The sequence below is a fragment of the Microcaecilia unicolor genome, chromosome 10 (genome assembly GCF_901765095.1).
Source record: "Microcaecilia unicolor chromosome 10, aMicUni1.1, whole genome shotgun sequence".
NCBI classification, from domain to species: domain Eukaryota; kingdom Metazoa; phylum Chordata; class Amphibia; order Gymnophiona; family Siphonopidae; genus Microcaecilia; species Microcaecilia unicolor.
The window spans coordinates 85,630,948-85,654,239 of record NC_044040.1 but is presented as its reverse complement, the minus strand read 5'-3'; the positions used below and the strand labels follow the sequence as shown (position 1 = coordinate 85,654,239).

Genomic DNA, 23,292 nt, shown 5'->3' with positions numbered 1-23,292 from the left:
ACTTCAGAATATTGAGGGTGCGTTTTATTATAGTAGATAAAAGCACAGTAACTTATATTCAATTTGTGTTATGATTGTCAGCCAGTGCATGGATTGAAGTAGAGGAGAAACTAACTGAAATTTGTTTGCATAATATACCATTGCAACCAATTTTGGAACAACTGAAGCTTTGTTAAAACTTTCTTTGGGAGACCCAAAAATAGAACAGTGCAATAATCAAGTTGTGATAATACACATTAAAATATGTTTTGTTGCAGTGTAAGGATTCAAGGATAACTGGACAAGGCAAAAATTCTTCACTTGCATAGCCTATGGAAGAAGCATGAATTGTTGACCTGTCTAGTGTGCAGACTTGTAAATTAAATATTTGGATATACCGATTAAAACGATTTAGATATATTGATAAAGGTAAATATGGAAGGGATACTGTCCTTATCATACACTTACTACATTGTTGCCCCTTTAACTGTTGAAGTGAATGGATTAGAGGCTGTTAAAATGATCATAGCTTAGAAAGTGAATGAGTGCATAAGTTCATAAGCATTGCTGTACTGGGACAGACTGAAGGTTCATCAAGCCCAACATCCTGATTTCCAATAGTGGCCAATCCAGGTCACAGGTACCTGCCAGGATCCCAAAAGAGTAATATATTCCCTGCTCCTTATCCCAGGAATAAGCAGCGGATGTTCTCAAGTCCACCTGTATAAGGGTCTGTGGACTTTTCTTCCAGGAACTTGTCCAAACCTTTTTAAAATTTTGCTACGCTAACTGATTTTACCACCTTGGCAATGATTTTGAAAGCTTAATTAGATGTTGAGTAAAGAAATATTTTATTTAATTTGTTTGTTTTAAATGTACTACTTAGTAACTTCATTACATTCGTCCTAGTTCTTGCACTTTTGGAAAGCGTAAACAAGCATTCACATCTACCCATTCCACTCCACCAATGATTTTTTTAGACCTCTATCATATCTCCCTTCATCTATCTCTTTCCAAAGCTGAAGAGCCAAGTCATTTTATCCCTTTCTTCATTTTATTAGCCCATCTCTACGTTTTCTAATTCAGCTATATCTTTTTTTGAGATGTGGCGACCAGAATTGCACACAATATTCGAGGTGAGGTGATATAGAGACATTATATTATTCTCTGTTTTATTCCCCATTCCTTCCCTAATAATTCCTGTTTGCTTTCTTGGCTGCTTTTTGGCATTGATAAGACCAGTCAATCAATGTAAGCCATAGGCGCCCCATATAAGAGGCTTGGGGAGGCTAAGCCTCCCCAGCCCAACCCTGACCATCTTGTGTTTCTTCTGCTGCCCGCCGTCTCTGTCGTCATTTTTACTGCCCTGAAGAGTTCTGCCTCGGCACCTGCGATTCAGAGTCAGCCTTCTGCCAGCATCGGGGCTTTCTCTTCAGGCGTGTCTCACTCCCTCCCAGCTCTGCAGAAAAGAGGAAGTTAGGTTAGAGTCCAGGACGCCCCTGAGGAGAAGCCCCGATGCTGGCAGAAGGCTGAGTCTGAATTGCCGGTGCTGAGGGAGAACTCTTCAAGGCAGTAAAAATGACGACGGGGAGACAGCAGGCAGCAGAAGAAACAGGGAGAAAGGTGCAAGACTCCCAAGATGAGTGGAAGTGAGCCTTTCTAGCCCAGTAAGTAAACAAGGAAGCCAATTTGGTTAATGAAGTGTTTCCCCAGCGTGACATCCTCACTGCCTTCAGCCCAAACAAAACAAACAAACTTTTGAGCTGCTGCATCCAGGTTGTTCTTGATTGTTCATCGTAACAAGGCTAAAGCTGTTTCTGTTAATAGGCACGGTATTGCAGCTGGTAGAAAAAGCGATTATAAACTCTGTAGTTTGTGCTTATATATCCTGTTTCTGTTTCTTGAAAGTTTATCTGAGTTTATCTTAACTGTTGTTGTACTCTGCCTTGGGAAGCTGGTGTTATAAAGATGATAAAATACTGTATATTGAAATTAAATGGAAGTAGAATTAAACTCACCTTTCATTGGGGCACATGGAATCACATTTTAATGTCATCTCATTTGTAGGAATTTGCATTTTAGATACACAACTGGATTATTCTGTTTTTAGGCATGTTTCAGGGACAAGTGGTTTTATAGGTCAAAATAAAAATAAATATTTTTTTTAATGCAGATCTCTTTTGTTTAAACATAACTAAATGGGCTATAAGCCCCTAATGGTGTATTAGGTTCTGCCCAGTGTAATATTTTTGGCACAGTAAAGTTCTGAGTGTGTTTTTGCACAAAGATGTGCATAGTGTTTTGCAGTTGAGCGATTATGGTTAGTATATGCTTTGAGCAATCACTTTATTCTTTGACATATGATATGTATCTAATATTTAAATTTAATAAAAGGTATTAACTGTGACATTTATTTTTATTTTTATTTTTTCTGTGTGTTATCAGACAATTATGGATTTAAGCTCCACCCTGGCCCCACCCCTAACTCCGCCCCCTTTAGCCTCCCCAAATAGTTGGGCCACCGACCACCTATGATGTAAGCATTAGAAACATTGGTCTCCACAGGTCTCAGAACTACATCAGGCTCTGGGGATACATCGACATATCAGTGAGGATAACTAGATCCTTTTCCTGGGTGGTGATTCTTAATGTAAAATGCTGCTTCCTGTAGCTATAGTTTGGGTTGTTCTTCCCTATGTGCATTACTTTGCACTTGTTCACATTAAATTTCATTTATCAGTTGGATGCCCAGTTTCGTAAGGTCTTCTTGCAGTTTTTCACAATCTTCTTTTGATGCTCAATACTCTCAATGCTGATGTATCCCCAGTGCCTGATATAGTTCTGAGACCTGTGGAGACCAATGCTTCTGATGCTTACATTGATGAACTGCTCTTATCAATGCTGAAAAGCTTTTTGTGTTGCTTTTCTCTTCCACACTTCTCTCTTTGACATCCAGTGAGTCTGACGTTGGTACCGGGCAAAATGGTAGAGGCTATTATCAAGAATAAAATTACAGAGCACGTACAAAAACATGGGCTGATGAGACAAAGTCAGCACGGATTTAGTGAAGGGAAGTCTTGCCTCACCAATCTACTGCATTTTTTTGAGGGGGTGAACAAACATGTGGACAATGGAGAGCCGGTGGATATTGTGTATCTGGATTTTCAAAAGGCGTTTGACAAAGTGCCTCATGAAAGACTCCTGAGGAAACTGTAGTCATGGGATCGGAGGTAGGGTATTACTTTTGATTAAGAGCTGGTTGAAAGATAGGAAGCAAAGAGTAGAGTTGAATGATCAGTATTCTCAGTGGAGAAGGGTAGTTAGTGGGGTCCCGCAGGGGTCTGTGTTGGGACCGCTGCTTTTTAACATATTTATAAATGACCTAGAGATGGGAGTAACTAGTGAGGTAATTAAATTCGCAGATGACACAAAATTATTCAGGGTCATCAAGTCGCAGGAGGAGTGTGAAAGATTACAGGAGGACCAAGTGGCAGATGAAGTTCAGTGTTGACAAGTGCAAAGTGATGTATGTGGGTAAGAGGAACCCGAATTACAGCTATGTCATGCAAGGTTCCGCGTTAGGAGTTATGGACCTAGAAAGGGATCTGGGAGTCATCGTGGATAAGACGTTAAAAATGTCTGCGCAGAGTGCTGCGGTGGCTAAGAATGCACACAGAATGTTGAGTATTATTAGGAAAGGGATGGGAAATAAACACGAGGATGTTATAATGCCATTGTATCGCTCCATGATGCGACCGCACCTAGAGTATTGTGTCCAATTCTGGTCGCCGCATCTCAAAAAAGATATAAAGGTATTAGAAAAGGTGCAGAGAAGGGCGACGAAAATGATAAAAGGAATGGAACGACTTCCCTATGAGGAAAGGCTGAGAAGGTTAGGGCTCTTCAGCTTGGAGAAAAGGCGGCTGAGGGGTGATATGATAGAAGTCTACAAGATAATGAGCGGAGTAGAGCGGACAGATGTGAAGCGTTTGTTTACACTTTCAAACAACAACAAAACCAGGGGACACAAGATGAAGCTAGAATATGGTAGATTTAAAACAAATAGGAGAAAGTTTTTCTTTACTCAGCGTGTAGTTAGACTCTGGAACTCGTTGCCGGAGAATGTAGTGACAGCAGCTGGCCTTACGGAATTTAAAGGGGGTTTGGACAGATTCCTGAGGGAAAAGTCCATTGAACATTATTAATTTTTTTTTTTTTTTTGGGTGGGTGGTTGCCGGGTTCTTGAAGCCTGGATTGGCTGCTGTCAGAGACAGGATGCTGGGCTTGATGGACCCTTGATCTTTTCCCAGTGTGGCGGTGCTTATGTACTTCTGTAATAAGAGGGATCGTAGTCAGATCCCAGGCATTGCAGGCACCAACAATAAATATCCCTAATGGATATGGTCCTGTTGCACTGGGAACACCTTTTGAAGGTGCTGAAGTTCTTCTTGGACATGTCATCTGGAAAAATAGCCTCAGTGAATTCAAAAGATTTGATGTTGACAAAAATAACCTGGACATTAGCTCAAGGCCTACTGGGCCTGAATCAAGCAGACAAGAAAAAAGAAAGAAAACTTAGAAAATGGCTGGTAAAATCTAACATAAAGAAGCTACATAACACAAAATGTCAGCAAGTTTTTCTTCATGTCAGACAGGTCTGAGGCACTCAGGTGAGTCTTTGGATGCCAATACCCATAACAAGAAAAAAAAATGCATGACAACAGCAGGACATACATACAAAAACCAATTTAAGAGAAAAAAGTAATTCTGAGACAGCCACAACACTAAAGCTCCAAGGAAAACTCCACTCGGCTCCACTGAGTTGCAAGGAAAACTAAGGACTGAGGTGGTCCCATGTGATAGCAGCAGGCAGGAAGTACAGAATGTTCTTAATTCTGTAAAAGTGCTGGGGAAAGTTTTCATGCAGGACTCCATCAGATGATATCACAAATAAGTATAGATTTCTCTGTCCTGGTGTCTCGAAGAATAAATCTTTTTGACAACAAAATCTCAGTCTAATTCAGTAAAATATAATGTATCTAAGAAGAAATACGTTCTTTATAGAAACAGAGTAAAATGTAGGCAGATAAAGACCATATGGCCTATCTAGTCTGCCCATCCATGCCATCTATTCTCCCTGTCACTTCCTTAGAGATCCTGGGAACTTGTCTCGAGCTTTCTTTAATTCAGATACTGGTTTTGTCTTCACCACTTGCACCTGGAAGCCATTCCACGAATTCACCACCCTTTCCATGAAGAAGTATTTCTTCAGGTTACTTCTGAGTCTATCCCCTTTCATCTTCATCCTATGCCTCCTCGCTTCAGAGCTTCCTTTCAATTGAAAGAGACTCGCCTCCTTGTGCTGCATAAGTTTTTAAATGTCTCTAACCTATCTCCCCTCTCCTGCCTTTCTTTCAAAAGTATACATATTGAGATATTTGTTCCCATACGCTTTATGACGACGACCACTGACTATTTTAGTAGCTGCCCTCTGGACCGACTCTATCTTGTTTATATCTTTTTGAAAGTGCAGTCTCCAGAATTGAACACAGTATTCTAATAATTGAACACTGGCCATTCCTCTCCCTATACACTCAAGCATCCTTCTAGCTTTCACCATCGCTTTTCCTACCTGTTTAGCCACCTTAAGATCATCACATGTGATCACACCCAAGTCCTGCTCCTCTTTTGTGCACAGATGTTCTTCACCCCCTAAACTGTACCATTCCCTCAGATTTTTGCAGCACAAAATGCATGACCCTGCATTTTTTTAGTATTAAATCTAAGCTGCCAAATTCCAGACCATTCCTCTAGCTTCGCTAAGTCCTTTCTCATGTTAGCCACACATCAGGGATGTCTACCCTATTGCAGATTTAGATATCATCTACCAACGAGGCAAACCTTACCAGACAGCCCTTCAGCAATATCACTTACAAAAATGTTAAAAAGAACTGTCCCAAGAACCAAACCTTATGGCACACCACTGGTAACATCTTTTTCCTCAGAATGAGCTCCATTTATCACTAACCTTTGTCGCCTTCCACTCAACTAATTCCTAACCCAGTCACTTTAGGGCCCATACCGAAGGCACTCAGTTTATTTATTAGTTGTCTATGCGGAACCATGTCCAAGGTTTTTATAAAATCTAAATACACCACATCTAGTACTCTTCCTCGATTCAATTATCTGGTCTCCCAGTCAAATAAATTAATCCAATTATTCTGACAAGACCTGCCTCTAGTGAACCCATGTTGCCTTGGGTCCTGTAATCCATTGGAGTCCAAAAACTTTACTATTCTCTGTTTTAAAAGTGTTTCTATTAATTACTTACCACAGAAGTCAGACTTACAGCTTGTAGTTCCCAACCTCTTCCTTCCACTTCTGTGGACAGTGACCACATCTGCTCATCTCCAGTCCTCTGAGACCACTCCCGACTCTAGAGAAGCATTGAAAAGGCCAGCCAGTGGAGCCGCTAGAATTTCCCTAAGTTCCTTTAGTACGCTTGGATATATGCCATCCGGTCCCATCGCTTTGTCCACCATTAACCAGCTCCTCATGAACACAGTCCTCTGAAAATTGTTTAGGGACTACCACTCCTCTGTTCCTATTTGTGTTCATCTTCTGCAGTCCTGCTCCCGTCCCTGCAGCTGTGAACACAGAACAGAAATATTCCTCCCCTTCACCTTCGAATCTCACAATGCCATTTTTGCATTTCCTCCTGTCACTAACATAACTAAAAAAAATGTCTTGTCCCCCATTTTACCATATTGGCTGGGTTTTTTCCCTTTACATCTTTGCTTTCCTGCTACTCTACCAGTTTCTTTTAGCTTTTCCAGATATTGTTGCCTGTTTTCTTCTTTCTGCGATCTCTTATAGTTTATAGAATCTAACCTCTTTTTCCTTACCTTTTCAGCTACTACTTTTGAGAACCAAAGCGTCCTCTTTTTCCTCTTACTTTTATTTACTTTCCTTACAAAAAGATTTGTTACCCTTATAATAGCTCCTTTCAGTTTTGCCCACTGCTTCCAGCTTCTTCCAGATGTTCCCATCCAGACAACAATTCCTTGAGGTAATTTCCCATCTGACTAGTTAGTTTTTTTAAGTCTAGAACCTTCATTTTTGAATGAACCCTCTCCACACCTATCTTAATATTAAACCACACCATCTGGTGATACTTGATGCCAAATGATCACTTACTATACCATCAGAAACACTCTCCCCATTAGTAAGAACTAAGTTTAGTATGGCTGCGTCCCACGTGGGTTCCATTACTAACTGCTGGAATAGTTTCCCCTGTTCATAATCCAGGATCTCCCTGCTTCTAAAAGACCCTACAATAGGGATATCCCAATCACCATCTGGCATATTAAAATCACCTATTAGTAGTACTTCCCTTTCACAGCTATATTTTTAATTTCTTCTTTTTTTAATTAATAATTTCCAAAATGCATTATACAAAGAAAACACAAAAGAAAAAACAAGTACCAAGTGCACATAGAAAGATTAGAAAAAAAATAATATCACCATTGTCCAAAGTCCACATGTAATGGTAACCGTGCTTGTAGTCCGCCAGCTCCCAATCATAGATTCAAAGTGGATAACAGAAGTATTAACTATTACACAATGATGAAGAGAAACAGATACCAGACAAAATTATCTCTAAAGCAAAAAATTTTTAAACAGATAAACTTTTGATGGTTTTTGAAACAATAAGAAAGAATTAATCAAACTCAAAGATTGAGGGAATTAGATTGGGCTGTTTAATGAATAGGCTGAGATTTGAGGTTAATTTAACTACCTTTTACTATTTTAATAACAAATATAGAGGTAGCTAAATTAACCTCAAATCTCAGCCTATTCATTAAACACCCCAATCTAATTCCCTCAATCTTGAGTTTGATGTAATAAAAATCTTTCCAGATGATAGGGATCAAAAAATATATGTTTTTTACCCTGATGGAGTAAAACATACCGACAAGAGAAAGATAAAAGTTGCTCCAAAGCCCAAACTTTGGGTTTCAAGGCAAGAAAAATCCACCCAATGGCCGCACACCCGGAAGATGTCAGGAAGAAGAGGTGAAAAAAGTGATGTCATGCTATCAGGAAATCTCTTTTGCTCTGCTCTGCCCTGCCCTGTGGCTTGCAGGCTCCTTGGTCTCACACACACTCCCACTCAAACCTTGGTGCACCCAGAAGATATACCAGCAAGAAGAGGTGGAGCAAATGTCACACTGTCAGGAAATCCCCCCTGCCCTGCCCAACAGCTTGAAGGCTTCTCAGTCTCACTCTCCCCTGAATGTCTTCAATTAAATCTCTGTCCATGCCTTCTGTCTGTGAAGGAGGCCTATATATTATAGCCCGGTATAACTATATCCCAATCATTGTTCTCTGTGAACCATGTCTCTGTGATCGTCACTAAATCCAAATCAGCCTCTTCCATCACAACCTCAAGATCTAAAACCATATTTCAGTTTGAGGGCAGGTGAAGTCATGCTATCAATCCTGCAGGGTCTCCAGTTGTCCTCTTTCAGCACTGTTGCTTCTCCCCCACTGCTGGAAATCTTTGATGCTTTATGAAGCATTTCATTGATGTATTTCTCATTTTTATAGATGCTTCTCAACCTCGCCACCTCCTCTCTCATTTCTTTCATGAGAGATTCAAGCAGACATCTTGCACATGGAACCAGCTCCTCTCCTGGGTTCACATTTTCTTGTCTTCACAGAGGCAGAAGCTGTAACTGGGGCAACAGCTTTGGTGACATGATATTTCCCATCCATACTGCAGTTGCAGAAGTATTTGCACCTATACAAAGAAAACAGAAAAATCCCTTCCAAAGTCCTTAACTATTTATTTATTGCATTTGTATCCCACATTTTCCCACCTCTTTGCAGGCTCAATGTGGCTTACAATACATCATGAATAGTGGAAATGAGAAGAGAATAAACAATTGGTATTACAGAAGGATTTTTGGTTACATGATAATGATAAAGCATAATAGTGAAATAGCGATAAAGCATTATAAGACAGTTCTGGATACATGTGGGGTTTCACATGTTTTGATCTTTGTGGTATGTCTTGTTGAAAAGATAGGTCTTCAGTAGTTTGCGGAAGCTGGTTAGTTCATTGATCATTTTTAGGTTTTAGCCCTGTAGGCTAAAAGTAGTAGCTGTCTTTTGTTGTGTAAGGTCTAAGCCTCAGAAATGTAGGGACTTCAAAACAGATTATTGATGTCACCTTGCCTTTTGAAATGGAGGTAAAAAAGAAATCCTGGGGCAAGGAAGCAAAAAAGCTCCTTGAAGAGAAAATTAAACTAAATCTTCTCTACTAAGATAAGAAGAAAAAATAAAGCAACAGTTTTCCCAGCAATATAAAATTAGAATTTAAATAAACCTGTTCATAAAATAAATAAATCAGGCACAGCACTTGTTGCAAAAAAAAAAAAAAAAGCCCCCCCCCCCCCCCAAAAAAAAAACTCTACTTCAATTTACAATGTCTACCTCCTATTTATATAAAATCCTAACAGAGATTTAAAATGCTATACTATTGTCTAAATTGACTTTGCTAAATAAGTAGAATAATTTAACAAAAAAGACAATGAAATTATCTATTCAACCCCAAGTTTACCTTCTTCCCAAGTTTGAATGCAATTTCCAGCAGGTAAGATACCAGTGAAGGTTTACTCTCTCAGCAACTCTTCAGGACTAAGGAGCAGCTGGTTTCTGGTTAACTTTATGTAGCTGTGTGATGTTAGCTTACACCTCCTTGATGATTCACACTGCTGTCTTCCCTTTCAGCTTTTCTCTTTAGCCAGTCACTGTTGTTTATTGAAAGGTAACTGAACAGTATATCAGTTTCTTTCTTTCTTCCTAACAGGAAGACCCTTGCAAAATGTTCTCTGTAAGGTTACTTTCTCTAGCAAATAATTTCAAACAGGTTTTTTATTATGAGAGTCCTATTTTCTTTCAGTGACTAAGATGTACTCTAAACCAGTGAAAAACATTAAATAGAGGCTTCTCTCAACTGTATCTGTTCTCTAAACTGATATTATGCCAAGCTCTAAAATGCAACCTAAAATACTAAACTAGACTCTAAAACACTAGTTATATAAAACTCTAACAGACTTAAAAGGCTTTACTGTTGTCTAAACTGACTTTGCTAAATATTTAGAGTAATTTAACAAAAAGGGCAATTAAATTACCTATTCAACCCTAAGTTTATTTATTACATTGTATCCTACATTTTCCCGCCGATTTGTTTACCTTTTCCCAAGTTTGAATGCAATTTCCAGCTTCCCTTCATGACAATGTTGGAACCACTTCTGTTGCTACTTGTCTTGTAATTTTCTTTTCCAAATGTTTATAAAATATAGCAAATGACTTCTTAACTTTTAATATATCTAACATATTGGATAAAAATTTACTTTGTTTTGGGTCTAGCCTGTGTATGTTCACATTAAAGGAGTCTTTTCAAACGTTCAGCGCTTATTACCTACTACCGAGCTTATAGGAATATAATGGACCTGCACAGAAAACATGTACTAACAGTGTTGATGCACACTAAGTTTAGTAAATGACCCCTTGAAAATATAACAGTAAAATTTAATCTGCTAGACTTAACTATTATTATTATTTGTTGCATTTGTATCCCACATTTTCCCACCTATTTGCAGGCTCAATGTGGCTTACATAATACCGTGATGGCGATCGCCAATACCGGTATGAGAAATACAGAGTGGTAATTGCATTAAGGATCAATAAGTAATAGAGTACATTGGGTATGAAATACAAAGTGGTAATTGCATTAAGGTTCAATAAGTGATAGGGTACATTGGGTAGTCATGGAGAAAGGGTTAAGTTTTGTTAACAAAGTTGTCTCCCTTTTTTTCATAATAGGAATTCTGTCAAGCACTTCAGCAGCCTGATTCTAAAGTATTTAGAAATTATTTAAAGGTAAGATTTCTTTTCTTTATCCAAAATGCATGTTAGAACATTTTCTTGTATTTATCTATTACATTTATGAATCACCTGTCTAATCAGAAGCTCATAGCATCAACTCGGCTTATAGCACAGCACATGCTAGTTTCTGCCACATATTGCACAGATCAGAATAAACAAGTTTGAACATTCATTTTCAAGTTTCTCCTTATTTGAGCAAGCTGATTTTTGTCTTCCCTTTTCTTTTTCCCAAAGATAAAAATAAATTAACTATCCCTTTCCTCCCCCAATAGAGTACATAACAAAAAGATGAACTTAACCTTCTCAATGGACAGGACTCTTAACTTCTATATACAAGTTTGAAATGTATTCAAAGACTTACTCTCCTACCCATCAAATAAATGTCTAGGCAGCTTATAATTTAAAAAGCAAGAAATAAAGAGAGGGGATGCACAATTACACAAAAGAGGGTTTACACATGCTCTTCTTCAGTCATGGGATGATAAAAGTGGAACCTAAGGAAATTAAACCTAACATTGTTTCCCAATATACACACACCCAAATGGAGCATGATAACAGTGGCCAATACAATACATTATATATAGGAAATGTTATTTTCTTAGAAGTGGTGGGGTAGCCATGGCAGCTTAGCAAGATAGCAGCATGTATCTGAAGTGGAGCTGGGGTTCGTTTTGTTGCTTGTTCTCATTTTACTTGTTTTCAAAATGCCCCATACGAGGACATGGTTTCTACAGGACCCTTTTATGATATTCTCTCTTGTATCGGGGCAACTACAGATCTCTGGCTTCCTTCAGCCTTCATCCACATGTGAATCTCTGGGAAATGATCCAGCTGCATCCCCAAAAAGTGGATATGCAGGTTTTCTTTGTCCCCTCCCCCTCCCCTCCGAGGAATCTCAGCTATATACTACAAAGCATGAAAACATTGCACATGCTGGATACTACAGTTAAATTACATAACCTGTAAAATAATTACCCCTGACCTGAATATTGAACCATCAAAGTGTAAAGTAACACATATTTGGCATCTACAGAGCACAACTAGGACATTTCCCCCTAGAACTCACTATACAAAATAAATACTTTATTCTGATTTCATCTTAATAACAGCAACATAAATCTTCTCCAGCAGCAGGCATCTTGTGAAGTAATACAGAACCCTACAAGTGTCACTCAAGACCTGTAGAATGGATCAACTTCCAAAACTCATAAAAAGATCTACTAAGGAAAAGGCAGCACCATAAATATTGCATTGAGCCCTAGAGCATTAATGCATCTGTTGGGAAAACTAAACCAGCCCGATTAATACAGATCTCTACTCAATACCTAGCCTTGGTCATACATACAAAACCCAAATAGATCCTCTTAAAATACAGGGGATTGACTGCCGTTATGTCCGCATCTGCCCCCCCCCCCCCCCCCCCCCCCCCCGGACAATATATTTCTACTCACTTTGTACTTTTAATTTATATGATGCTACAGCCTGTCTATCGCCACTATCGTTTTTAGTTCATGTTTTGCTAATGTAGGTAAACATTAACCTGAAACACCAAGAAGCTAGTCTCTGCATTCAGTGCAGCACTGTACAGGTGGAAAGAGAAGCATTTCCTCCAGTACTGTGCAAAAGATAAAGATAGAAGATGCAAATTCTCAAACCTAACATATTCCAAGTACTAAATGAAAAATAAAATAATTTTGTTTTCTACCTTTGTTGTCTGGTGATTTTATTTTTCTACTCATGTTGGTCCCAGTGTCTGGTTCTGCTTTCCCCTGTCTGTTTCCAGGGCCTCTTGTCCATTTGCCTTTTGTTTTCTCTCTTCTTCATTTTCTGCCCTACATCCATCTTTTACACTGACTTTTCACATTCAGGTTTCTTCCATTTTTCTGCCTCCATCTCAAATCTATCTGGTTTCCCCAGCTCTTCCCTTCCAGGGTCCGTCACCTCTCTCTTCCCCCCATCCCTCTACAACATTTCCCCTGTCTTACCTTCCCTTTCCTTCTATCCATGTACAGCATTTCCCTCTTTTTCTCCTCCCTTCCCCTCCTTTCATATGCATCATTTCCCTCTCTCTTTCCTTCCCATCCACTTGTTTTCATCCTTGTGCAACCTTTCCCTGTCTCTTCCCTTTTCCTCCTCTCGTCTCGTGCCTCTTTCTCTTTGTCCCTCCCCACCCTTCCATCCAGTATTCCCAGTTTCTCTCTCTCCCTCCCTTCCCATCCTGTTTTCCCTCTGTCTCTCTTCTAGCCTGCCATCCACTGTGCTGTATCTTTTCACTACCTCCCTCCCGTTGCCACTGCTGCCAGACTTGCGCTAGTAAGCAAATGGTAGAGACACATGGGACCGCAGCTCTGTGCTAAAACTACTTCCTCTGCCAGTCCTGGAAATTTGGAGGTGGGACTGGCAGAGGATATAGTATCAGCATGCAGAGAGCCAGTTGGGACTGGCAGAGGAAGTAGTATCATCATGCAGAGAGCCATGGTCCTACATGTCTCTTCTGTGTTTTTTAACTAGTGCAGGCCCAGCAGCAGTAGCAACAGGAGGGAGGGAGTGAATAAATGTTGGCTCAGTGACTGGCAGGGTTGAGGAGAGAGGGAGGGAAAACAGGATGGGGGGAGAGAGAGAAAAACGGAGACTGGCAAGAAAGCAGTGGGTCACAGTTATGGCTGTGGAAAAGGGGATGGGATTTGAAATACCACCTTTCTGTGATTACATTACAAGACATTTGTATCCCACACATACCTCCTGAGTTCAATGTAGCTCACAATCTAAGAAGACTGGTCATACCCAGGGATATTACACAGAAGATTATCACAATAAAAAATAATTAAAATCCTTAAATCAATCAATATTCGGTCAAGAAGCCAAATGTTTTCAGAATAAACAGGTATTCCATGATTTCTGAAATTTACCATAATCTATCTGACCTCTAACTACACGTGGAAGTCTTTTCCAGTGACTTGCTGCCTGGTAAGCAAAGGTGTTTACAATAAATTTCTTATAATCAATTCTGTGATTACAATCAAAGTAGTTTACGTGTTATATACAAGTACTTATTTTGTACCTGGGGCAATGGAAGATTAAGTGACTTGCTCAGAGTTACAAGGAGCTGCAGTGGGAATCGAAGGAAGTCTCCCTGTTTCTCAGGCCACTGTGCTAACCATTAGGCTACTACTCCAGTCCACTTTTCCCGGCTCTCCCGTTTCCCTTTTCCTTCTCTCTTGTCTCTGGCCCTCCTCCTCTTTGTTCCTCCCCCCCCCCCCCCCCCCACACACACATACTCAAATCCAGTATTTCCAGTTTTTCTATCTCCCATCTCCCATTCTGTTTTCTTTCTATCTCTCCTCTACCCTGCCACTAAGGAGGGAGGCAGCTGGGAAAAAGATGCTGGTATAGCATGCTGACTCATACTTCCTCAAAAAAAAAGCCCTGCTTTCATTAAGCCTGCAAATAGGTGGAAAAATGTGGGATACAAATGTAACAAATAAAAATAAATAAATAAATAAATATCAAATTTTGTTTTTGTGACGAGCATTTGGGTGTTCCCTGATGTTACTAGGCAAACTCAATTGCAAAGATAGTTATTTCTGTCCATGTGCCAAGAAATTGGTTCTCTTGGAGTATTTATTATCTCCCTGGTTCTGTAAAGGTCGCCAAAAATTGCGTGCACAAATTTAGGTGTGTTCCCAATTTGCTCACTCAATTTAAGAGAATAATGAGCCAGTTAGTTTCATTTATTGGCTTTGTAACAAGCAATTATTGGCACTAATTAGATTTAATTGGGACTTGTACATTTAAAGTTAGGTGCGGGATCTGCTCCTAAAATTTGCGCGCGACCTGAAAAAGGAGGAGTGGAAATGGGAAGGTCATGGGCATTTCAGGGCGGATTGGGGGCATGGCTTTGAGTTATGTGTTTAATTGTGGAATAACGGTGCTCCGTGCATAAATTTAGATGCGGGCATTTTCCATATTTTTTCATTTGTGCAAATAGCGACACCTAAATTTTTGTGTGACCTCTCTGCTTAAGCGTTAATTCTATAAACAGTGCCAGGCAAAACAGTGGAAACTATTATAAAGAATAAAATTACAGAACATGTAGACAAACATGGTTTAATGAGACAGAGTCAGAATGGTTCAGCTAAGAGGAAGTCCAGCCTCACCAATTTCCTTCATTTCTTTGAATAAACATATGGAAGAAGATGAGCCTGTTGATGTAGTGTATCTACATTTTCATAAAGCTTTTGATAAAGTTCCTCATGAGAGGCTCCTGAGAAGGATTTAGGATAAGTTATTTCATATGTTATTTTTCTCCATATTGTAATCTTTCTTTTTTTCTGGATCTTTGTCCCCTCTAAATTCTGGACTAACATGGCATAGATATTTCTGTTAGTGTTATTTCTTTTTTATTTTTACTTCCTTTTTTTTTTTTTTTAATTGGGATGATGTAACTTCTATGCTTACTTTCTTTATAAGGCAGTCTTATGTAATTGTACTTGAGATTTTTATCATATTTTCTTTTAAGTGGCAAGGGGGAAAGAGTTCCAAAATTACTAATCTGGTTTTTATTAATAATAATTGGAATGTTTGGGCAGTAAGTTTATATTTATGAGGTAAGACAACATATTGACAAAGATGCTCCTTTTATGGAATAATATCATTAAACTTAATGGATCAAGTTTTTTCTAGAAGAATTGGTTCTGTGAAGTTACCTTAATCAGCGTCTTTTATTACAGTGACTCTTATTTAACCTCTGAGAAACCTGCTGAATTTAATCTGATGAATGTTTCTGGCAGTATCGAAAAATTACAGAGTTTAAACAAAACTTTTCTTGATAATCAACTCGTACTCTTTCCATCAAATAGTTTCCTAAATATCTCTAATTATAGATCACATGGAGCAGCAGCAGCATGCACTTATAGTAGCACTGAAGCACTTCAGGAGGACTGTCCTGATCTTAGATAAAAGTGGTATAGAGATTTTGATTTAACTCTGTTTTATGACAGCTGCAATAAGGTACTGTACTGGAAAGATTCTAATAGGAGCAGAAGAAAACAATGGATCAGACAACATGAAGAATGAACTTTTATAGCCTAGTGTGGCAATGTTTCGCCTATGGCAGCTGCTGCAGGGGCAGCGACTGTTAAGCAAACCTAAATCAAATCATAAGAACATTTGCACAATATAAATCAAGATAAAATGATATAAACGTACAAAATATCCCAGCAAATTACATATATTAAAAACATATAATCAAATTATAATAAATAGTGTGAAAACATTATAAAGCAGTGTGAGCAAGGCTGACAGGCAATCTGAGTTGAGTTGAGAATGACACGGGGACAAAGTTTGTCCCCGTCTCTGCAGGCCCTATCTCCGTCCCCACCCCGTCTCCGCAGGTTCTGCCCCCGTCGGCTCTGTCCTCATCTGCAGAAGCCTCAAACACTTGTGATTTTATATTTAAATCTTTTTATTAAAGTATAAAAAGGGACAATATGCTATGCAACTGTTGTGTATAAATTGCAACTAGAAAACAATAACAACGAGTGGCTATAATAACCCTCCTACCCACCACCATCTTTTATCCTTCCAACCCCAACAATAGCTGATTTCTACTACACCAAGGAATCCTAATTCACACTGTTAAAATGTCCAGGGGTATAAAATGCAACCTGTTCTGTAATTCCCTAGAGGGGAAAAATATTCCCTATGAAGTACTGTTATGATTTCTTAATCTGTGGATGAATAAGAAGTCATCAACTATCTCAGGATTCAGTCTAGCTCTCCTGCCTTCCAAGATGTACAGGATCCCCCATGCAAATTTTGCTAGTTGTGGCCAGCATTTTTGCTTGTTTTTCCAAAAAATCAAAATATTGTTATAGGCATCACTCAAACATAAATAACAGTCCAGTTCGTTAACAGGCTTCAAAATAGAAAATGACACGGGGACAAAGTTTGTCCCTGTCTCTGTGGGATCTGTCCTCGCAAGCTCTGTACCCATCCCTGTGGTTGCCTCAGGTCCCCGTCCCAGTGTCATTCTCTAGCTGTGAGCTGTTCACTGTAGGGGAAGCAATTAGTCGGTTGCTACTTTCCACCTGAGGAGGAAAGTGTGGCTCCCTTGTTGCAGCAGGCAAGTAGTATATTAGTAGGATCTGCATGCACAGGAGATGTGAGTCAAACCTCTATTGAAAGAAGAGAAACTAGTCCTGGAGAGCCAGGCACTGCCCCAGATAACCAGGTAAGAGCTGGGGGAATTAGGCTGTTCTTTAAGAGGTGCTCTGTCTGCAGGAAGGGAGAAGAGCTTGGTGTGAAGCTATCCCAGGGAGGCTGCTCAGAGGCACAGGAAAAAGACAGCGGGTACAGCTGGGAGGAAATGTTTTTGTGCTAATCTGTTTGCACAGTGGGAGGAGTGCTTAAGGTGATGCCAACTCTTGGAAAGTGCACAGGGGCCACAGAGAGGGAGTTGGGCTGCCAAGAGAGAGGGCAGGGGGACAAAATTCATCGGGCCCAGCACTGGCAAGCTTCTTCCAGGTCTGTCTATCTCCTTCCCCTTGTGTACTGGCCCAGACCCGGAAGATTGCATTAACACGATGACCCAGGTGACCCGGGATCTCACATTAATGCAGTCATCTGGGCCCTGGCTCACAGGAGCAGGAGCAGTCAGACATGGAGCAGGCAGCCCGAATATGGGGGGAGGGGCAGCGCGAGTGTGTGGGAGAGGGGGAATGTGAGGGGGTGGCACCGCAGTGGCCCAGGTGGGGGGAGGGCGGTCTTGCCCCAGGTCTAGCTGTGTCTCTTGACAGCCCTGAGAGGGAGAAAATCTGGGAAGGGATGGCAGCTACCCTCTAGAAGTTTGCTGTTAGGCTGGAGTAAAAGGAAGCCATAGACAGGTGCACTTTAATGATTGCTCCTTAGTAAGGTTTACTCTGTTTTTGCATTGCTGAGACCCCAGGGGTATTAATGCTGGGGGCGGAGCAAGGAACCTGTGGATAAAATGCCAGAGTTAGCCTGCTTATGGTTGGAGTAGTAAAAGTAAAAACCTTAGATATTGTAATTAGCCTCCTGAGTGAAAAGGGGGAAGTTTGCTGACTGTAATGCTCCTCCTGAGTGAAAAGGATGTTTGGCGCATTCTGTAAATGGAATAATTTATAGCACGTGTGTAGTCCAAAGGCAAGTGGTTGGTAAAAGTGGAAGGAGCCCCTAGGAGTCTTGGTGGCTGAAGAGAGGTAGGAGAGGCCTATTACTTGGGAGGAGAGGGCCAGGTAGACAGAGCACCTTCTTTTTGGGCCATACTGTTTCCAAGTTGTGCTAGTTACCAGAGGCAAAATCTGTTCAGGTGTGTGTCTAAGCCTGGACTGGCTGGAGAAGAAGATGTTCGTGTTAGATTATGGCAGGGAGTCTGAGGATTGACTGCCATTGTGCCCACATCCTCCTGACAATATATTACTACTGCCATTCTGCTTTCAGTTTGTGCTGCTACAGCCTGTCCTTTGCCACTACCTGTTAGTTTATGTGCTGTTACTGCCATTGTGTATCCTCTTAATTCTGTGACTTTATGATCAATGCACGAGTTCAAGTGTTGATTTTTAAGCCAGGATTTATAACAGACACTAAGCACTATTTATAAGTTGCTTTATAATGTCACACTGTATGATGCACTAAAATGTTGCTTTAAAGATTTACATTTGTGATTTTTTTATTATCTATGTTATGTATAATTTATAATGTTTTTACCACTATGTTATTACAATTTGATTATGTATTATGGGTTTATATGTCATTTGTTGTGATATTTTGGATGTTTATATAATTTTAACTTGATTTATATTGTATGTATGTTCTTATGATTTGATTTAGGTTTGCTTAACAGTTGCTGTCACTGAAGCGGCCTGCCATAAGCAAAATGTGGCCACGTTGGGACAGTAATTATAAGCTAATAGGTTCTAAAATAGAAATGCTTAATACTTATCCTGTCCAGATGTTTGCTGGTGTGGTGGTAGACTGGTAGTATTCTGTATTCATCTGCCATATAAATGTTTGCTGATAAAAGATTATTAGACCCTCTAAACATTTAAATCATATGTAAGTTACAAGAGTTGAGTTTAACACTGTAGGTTTTCCAGTAGTGGAGGGGAAATAAGGGGACAGGCTTAAAATTATTTACCATGAAAATGTGATTGGTATGGCATATTGCTACTTGCAGTTTGTTGCTGATTTCTCCAAGGACAAGCAGGATAGCTGAATCCTCACTCATGGATGAAGTCATCTGACAGACCCCAAGCAGGAAGTTTTTTCAGCACTTTTAAGAATGTCTCATTGCACATGCACACCTATGTACTTATTCCTGCCTGCTGCTGTCACGCAGGAACCCCCCCCCCCCCCCCACTTGCTCTGTAGTTTTCCCCGGAGCCAAGCAGACGTATCTGTGCTTCATGGTTGCCTCAGTGCTAATTCCTTCCAAATCTGTTCCTTTTTTTTCAATGTGTTAATTATGTTGCTATTGTGCAATTTTTTTTTTCATGTTAGCTTCCCTAGGAAGTTTTACCTGCTACTTTCATTCTTTTTTCTTGTTAACTTGATTTGGGCCTATCAAATCTTGGTCTCCCATCCAGATATAATTCTTCAACATTGAGTCATTTGATTTTATTTTTCTGGACACGTCCAAGAAGACCCCCCCCCCCCCCCCCCCCCCCACAGTGAATTTAAGAGGTGTTCCTGGTGCAATAGGCCATATCCATTACAGATATCTATAACCAGTACTTGTAATGCTTGGGACCTGATCATGATCCATCTCAATGTCTTCTGTGTTCTCAGATGTCAGAGATTTGTGGAAAAGAAAAGCAGTGAGAAATGTTTTTCAATGCAGATAAGGCCAATCCATTGTCATTGGACGCATCAGTCTCGGTGGGTCCTGGGGCTGCATCGGCATTGAGGGTGTCTTTCACATTCAGTTTTGAGCATTGGTAGAGGCCATTGGGAGCAGTCGTCTTCCAATTGCTGCCTGAAAAAGATGCTGGTTACTCTGTGGAGAATGAGAAGCCTCGACATTTGTCCCTCATTGAAACACAGCACTGAGTTCATCACTGTCATCCAAGGGCCCTTGACATGAGAACTACTGATTTCTCATGACATCTGAGAGAGTACAACAGACTCCATGGACCCGAGACCCCAGTTTCAATATCCCCCAAGTGACTTGGGAGAATTTGATCACTCCTACTGTGATGTCCTTCAAAGAACAGCTCATGAAGAAGTTCAAGGAGAGGAAAGAGAGCATCTTTGCTTGATGTCATACTGCAGTGTCAGCATTGTCTATGGTAAGACCAGAAGTGGTCCATCCAGTTCTCGAGATCTATGTACTGCCTACAGGTAACACCTTAGCACCAAGGTCTTGAAGGAGTGGATGCCAGCTGCACCACAGCACTTCTGGAAATTTTCGGTAACTCAACACCTCTGGCCAAGGCAAGACAGACAGAAATTCAAACACCTATGAAGTACTTCTATGAGTCTGAATCAGAGCACTCTTGGGGTTCTGAAGAAGATCCAGAGGTCTTCTGAAAGGAATGGTGCTGAGTTCTGCCCACCTAAGGAACTCTCTTATCAGTTTTGTGAGAGAGATAGCACAGGCTATCCCATTTAAGTTAGAGAGGGAGGAGGAAGAGCCCAGGGCCGAAGCAATGTGCTACTGGGCAAAAAACATTTGTCCTATACTAAATTCAGTGTGCGTATTCCAAACCCGAAGTCAGAATTGTTGTAACACGTCAGGAAATTTTGTTATGCATAAGTTTGCCCAAATGAATTAAGCACTTGGAAAGCATTGAATAATTTTTTACAGAACGAGTTTTCCTCCAACAATTACCTGATCTACATCAAAGTTTTCGTAGTAAACAGTATATGAAAATGTAATGGAGTAGCAAAATTTCAAAAAAGTTGCGTATTCCAGTTTAAAAGTCTTACTTCAGCAAGGCCCAGTACTATTAAAAGTGCTTTAGACATCTGCTTTTGCGTTTGTGACCGGTCATATTTTCCCGTTGCAAAAACCAGCAGTAGTCCCCCATCATGTTGGGATTCCAGCGGCCTTGATATCAGTTCTCCATTGTAGAAATGTCTTTATGGAACCTCTCTCCATGTTCGTCACGTGTCCCAAATTGGGTGGTAAAAAGTCAAGATGGGAATGTAAGAAATGCATTTTCAATGACATTCGGCAGCCAAGTTGTTCATATGCTTTTAAGCATGTTGTCTACTAGTTCAGGATAGTTTTCAGCTAGTCTGTTCCCAAGGAGGTTCTGCACTACTAGCACAAATGCATCCCAAGCTGCAAGTTCCAGAGGGTTGAGTTTTGTTCTGAATGTGTCATCAAGCATTAGTTTGTTGAGTTCGGGGCCAATAAAAATTCCAGCCTTTATTTTAGCCTCAGTTTTCAGTGTGCTAAACATCTCCTTCAAATACTTCAAAACCATTTCCATCACAATCAAGTGCAATTACAACATTTTTTATTAAACCAAGTTTAATGTGAAATGGTGGAAGATAAACTTGAAGTGGATCAACCAGTGATTTGTGTTGTACATTGTACCGACCAACTGTGTGCTGGACTCTGAGAGGCCACTGTCTCATTTTCTAATGATTTTTGTCATCACAACTGTTCCATAGGCACAAGAAACACATATGCTTTGTGTACCCTAACTGTAGGCCAAACAGCAGTGCTACCACTTTCAGGTCAGCACAAATATTCCATTTAAGTTCAGAGTATTTGATCATTTTCAAAATTAACTCCATAGAAGCATGGGTCTCTTTCATTCCAACCCCATGAGCCAATAGAACAGATGGTTTTTCGTTACCATTGTGCAACAAGACAGCTTTCAAACTCGTTTTGCTAGAGTCTATGAATAGCCTCCATTCATCAGGAACATGTGTACCATCTAACTCCATCATAAGACCATTTACATCAGTACAGAAACAGACATCGCTTTCCATTGCATAGTATGCAGCTAATTTGGTGTGTCGATGACGAAAGTGTAAAGTTGTGGTGCTTCGTTGTAGCAAATTCCATTCCCGAAGTCTAGAAGCTAGCAGTTCTGACTTTTCTTTAGATAATGACAGATCTCTTACCAGATCATCTAAATCTGATTGGCTCAGCAAGTGCGACTGACCCTCCAGTTGTTCTGGATCAGGAAATACATCATGCCAATCAACATCTTCTTCAAAAGGATCAGAAGCATCAGTTTCAATTGCCGTTCCTGCTGCAGGAGGGGCAGGCACTGGATTCTCTACATCGTGTGGTACTGGTTTAAGAGCAGACTCACAGTCAGGATACACAATTTGTGACTTGTTTCTCTTTGAATATCCGGCGATTTTAGTCATGCAAAAATAGTCTGAATGGTGATTTTTCTGCTCACGCCAAACCATCGGCACTGTAAAAGCCATTCCTTTCCTTTTACCATTCAACCACTGCGTTAGCTCAGAGTAACACACAGTGCAACAAACATGAGGTGCCCAGATTTTATCTTGATCTCCAATTTGACAGTCAAAATAATACTTGTAAGCAAGGCGCACTCGCTTTGTCAGATTCTTGCTCTGATCAGTGTATTTGCCACATATGTAGTAGAAATTGTCCGGATCGTTAACACATTTGCGTCTATCCATCTTGCCTTATATACTTACTGCTGACATCAGCCAATAGACCTGTCTGAGCGCATCTGGATAGGTCCGGGCATGTCCATTGGAATATTTCCAATATATAATGCATTACTATTATAAGTAAATAGGCTTTGCATGTATAACTTAAAATCTAGATGTGTCAGGCAAATTCGGAGTTCATATTTGGAATCGGCGGGTTCAATTTAGTATAAATCATATGTTTTTCTCTCAGTAGCAAAATCATTGTTGCGTTGTACTTGACCCACCCAAGGAGGTTGTAACAATGCCTGTTCATAAAATCCTGAAAGAGGTTCAGATGAGAATTTAGAAGACCCACCTCTGTTTCTCCTATTAATGAGAAGGTCAGCTCTGTGTTGAGAGTTCAGAAGGCTCCCCAGATTTGAGAAGCAGCAGCTTCCTTGCTCTTCCATGATGGTTGAATTCCTTTCTAAAGAGCCAAAAGTGCAAGGCTGGCTCCTCAGTTGTCACAGTTGTGGCCATGCCCTTATGTTCAGACCTAATGTTTCTCTGTATCTAGCTCTGTGACCTCCCAGTCTGCCTTTTTCTCCTCTTGTTGTTCTTGCTGTTAGCCAAGCCTCGCTTTAGTGTCACTGAAGCCAAGCCTCGCTTTGGCCTCCCTGCTTCTGCTTCATTTCCTACTTGTGACATCATAAGCCTACTCCTTTATAAGGACCCAGGGAGCTTTCCTGCATTGCCTTTGCAACAGGT

General features: G+C 40.3%; 1 protein-coding gene across 2 annotated transcripts in view; it reads left to right on the top strand.

Annotated features, from left to right (window-relative positions):
• The window catches only part of XPOT (exportin for tRNA), a 645,960-nt gene that overhangs the window by 607,769 nt on the left and 14,899 nt on the right, over positions 1-23,292 (top strand). For both annotated transcript variants that reach the window (XM_030215950.1, XM_030215951.1), the window contains one exon: positions 10,873-10,929. In XM_030215950.1, coding sequence (XP_030071810.1) covers positions 10,873-10,929 — 57 coding nt within the window. The remainder of the gene's footprint in view (positions 1-10,872; positions 10,930-23,292) is intronic.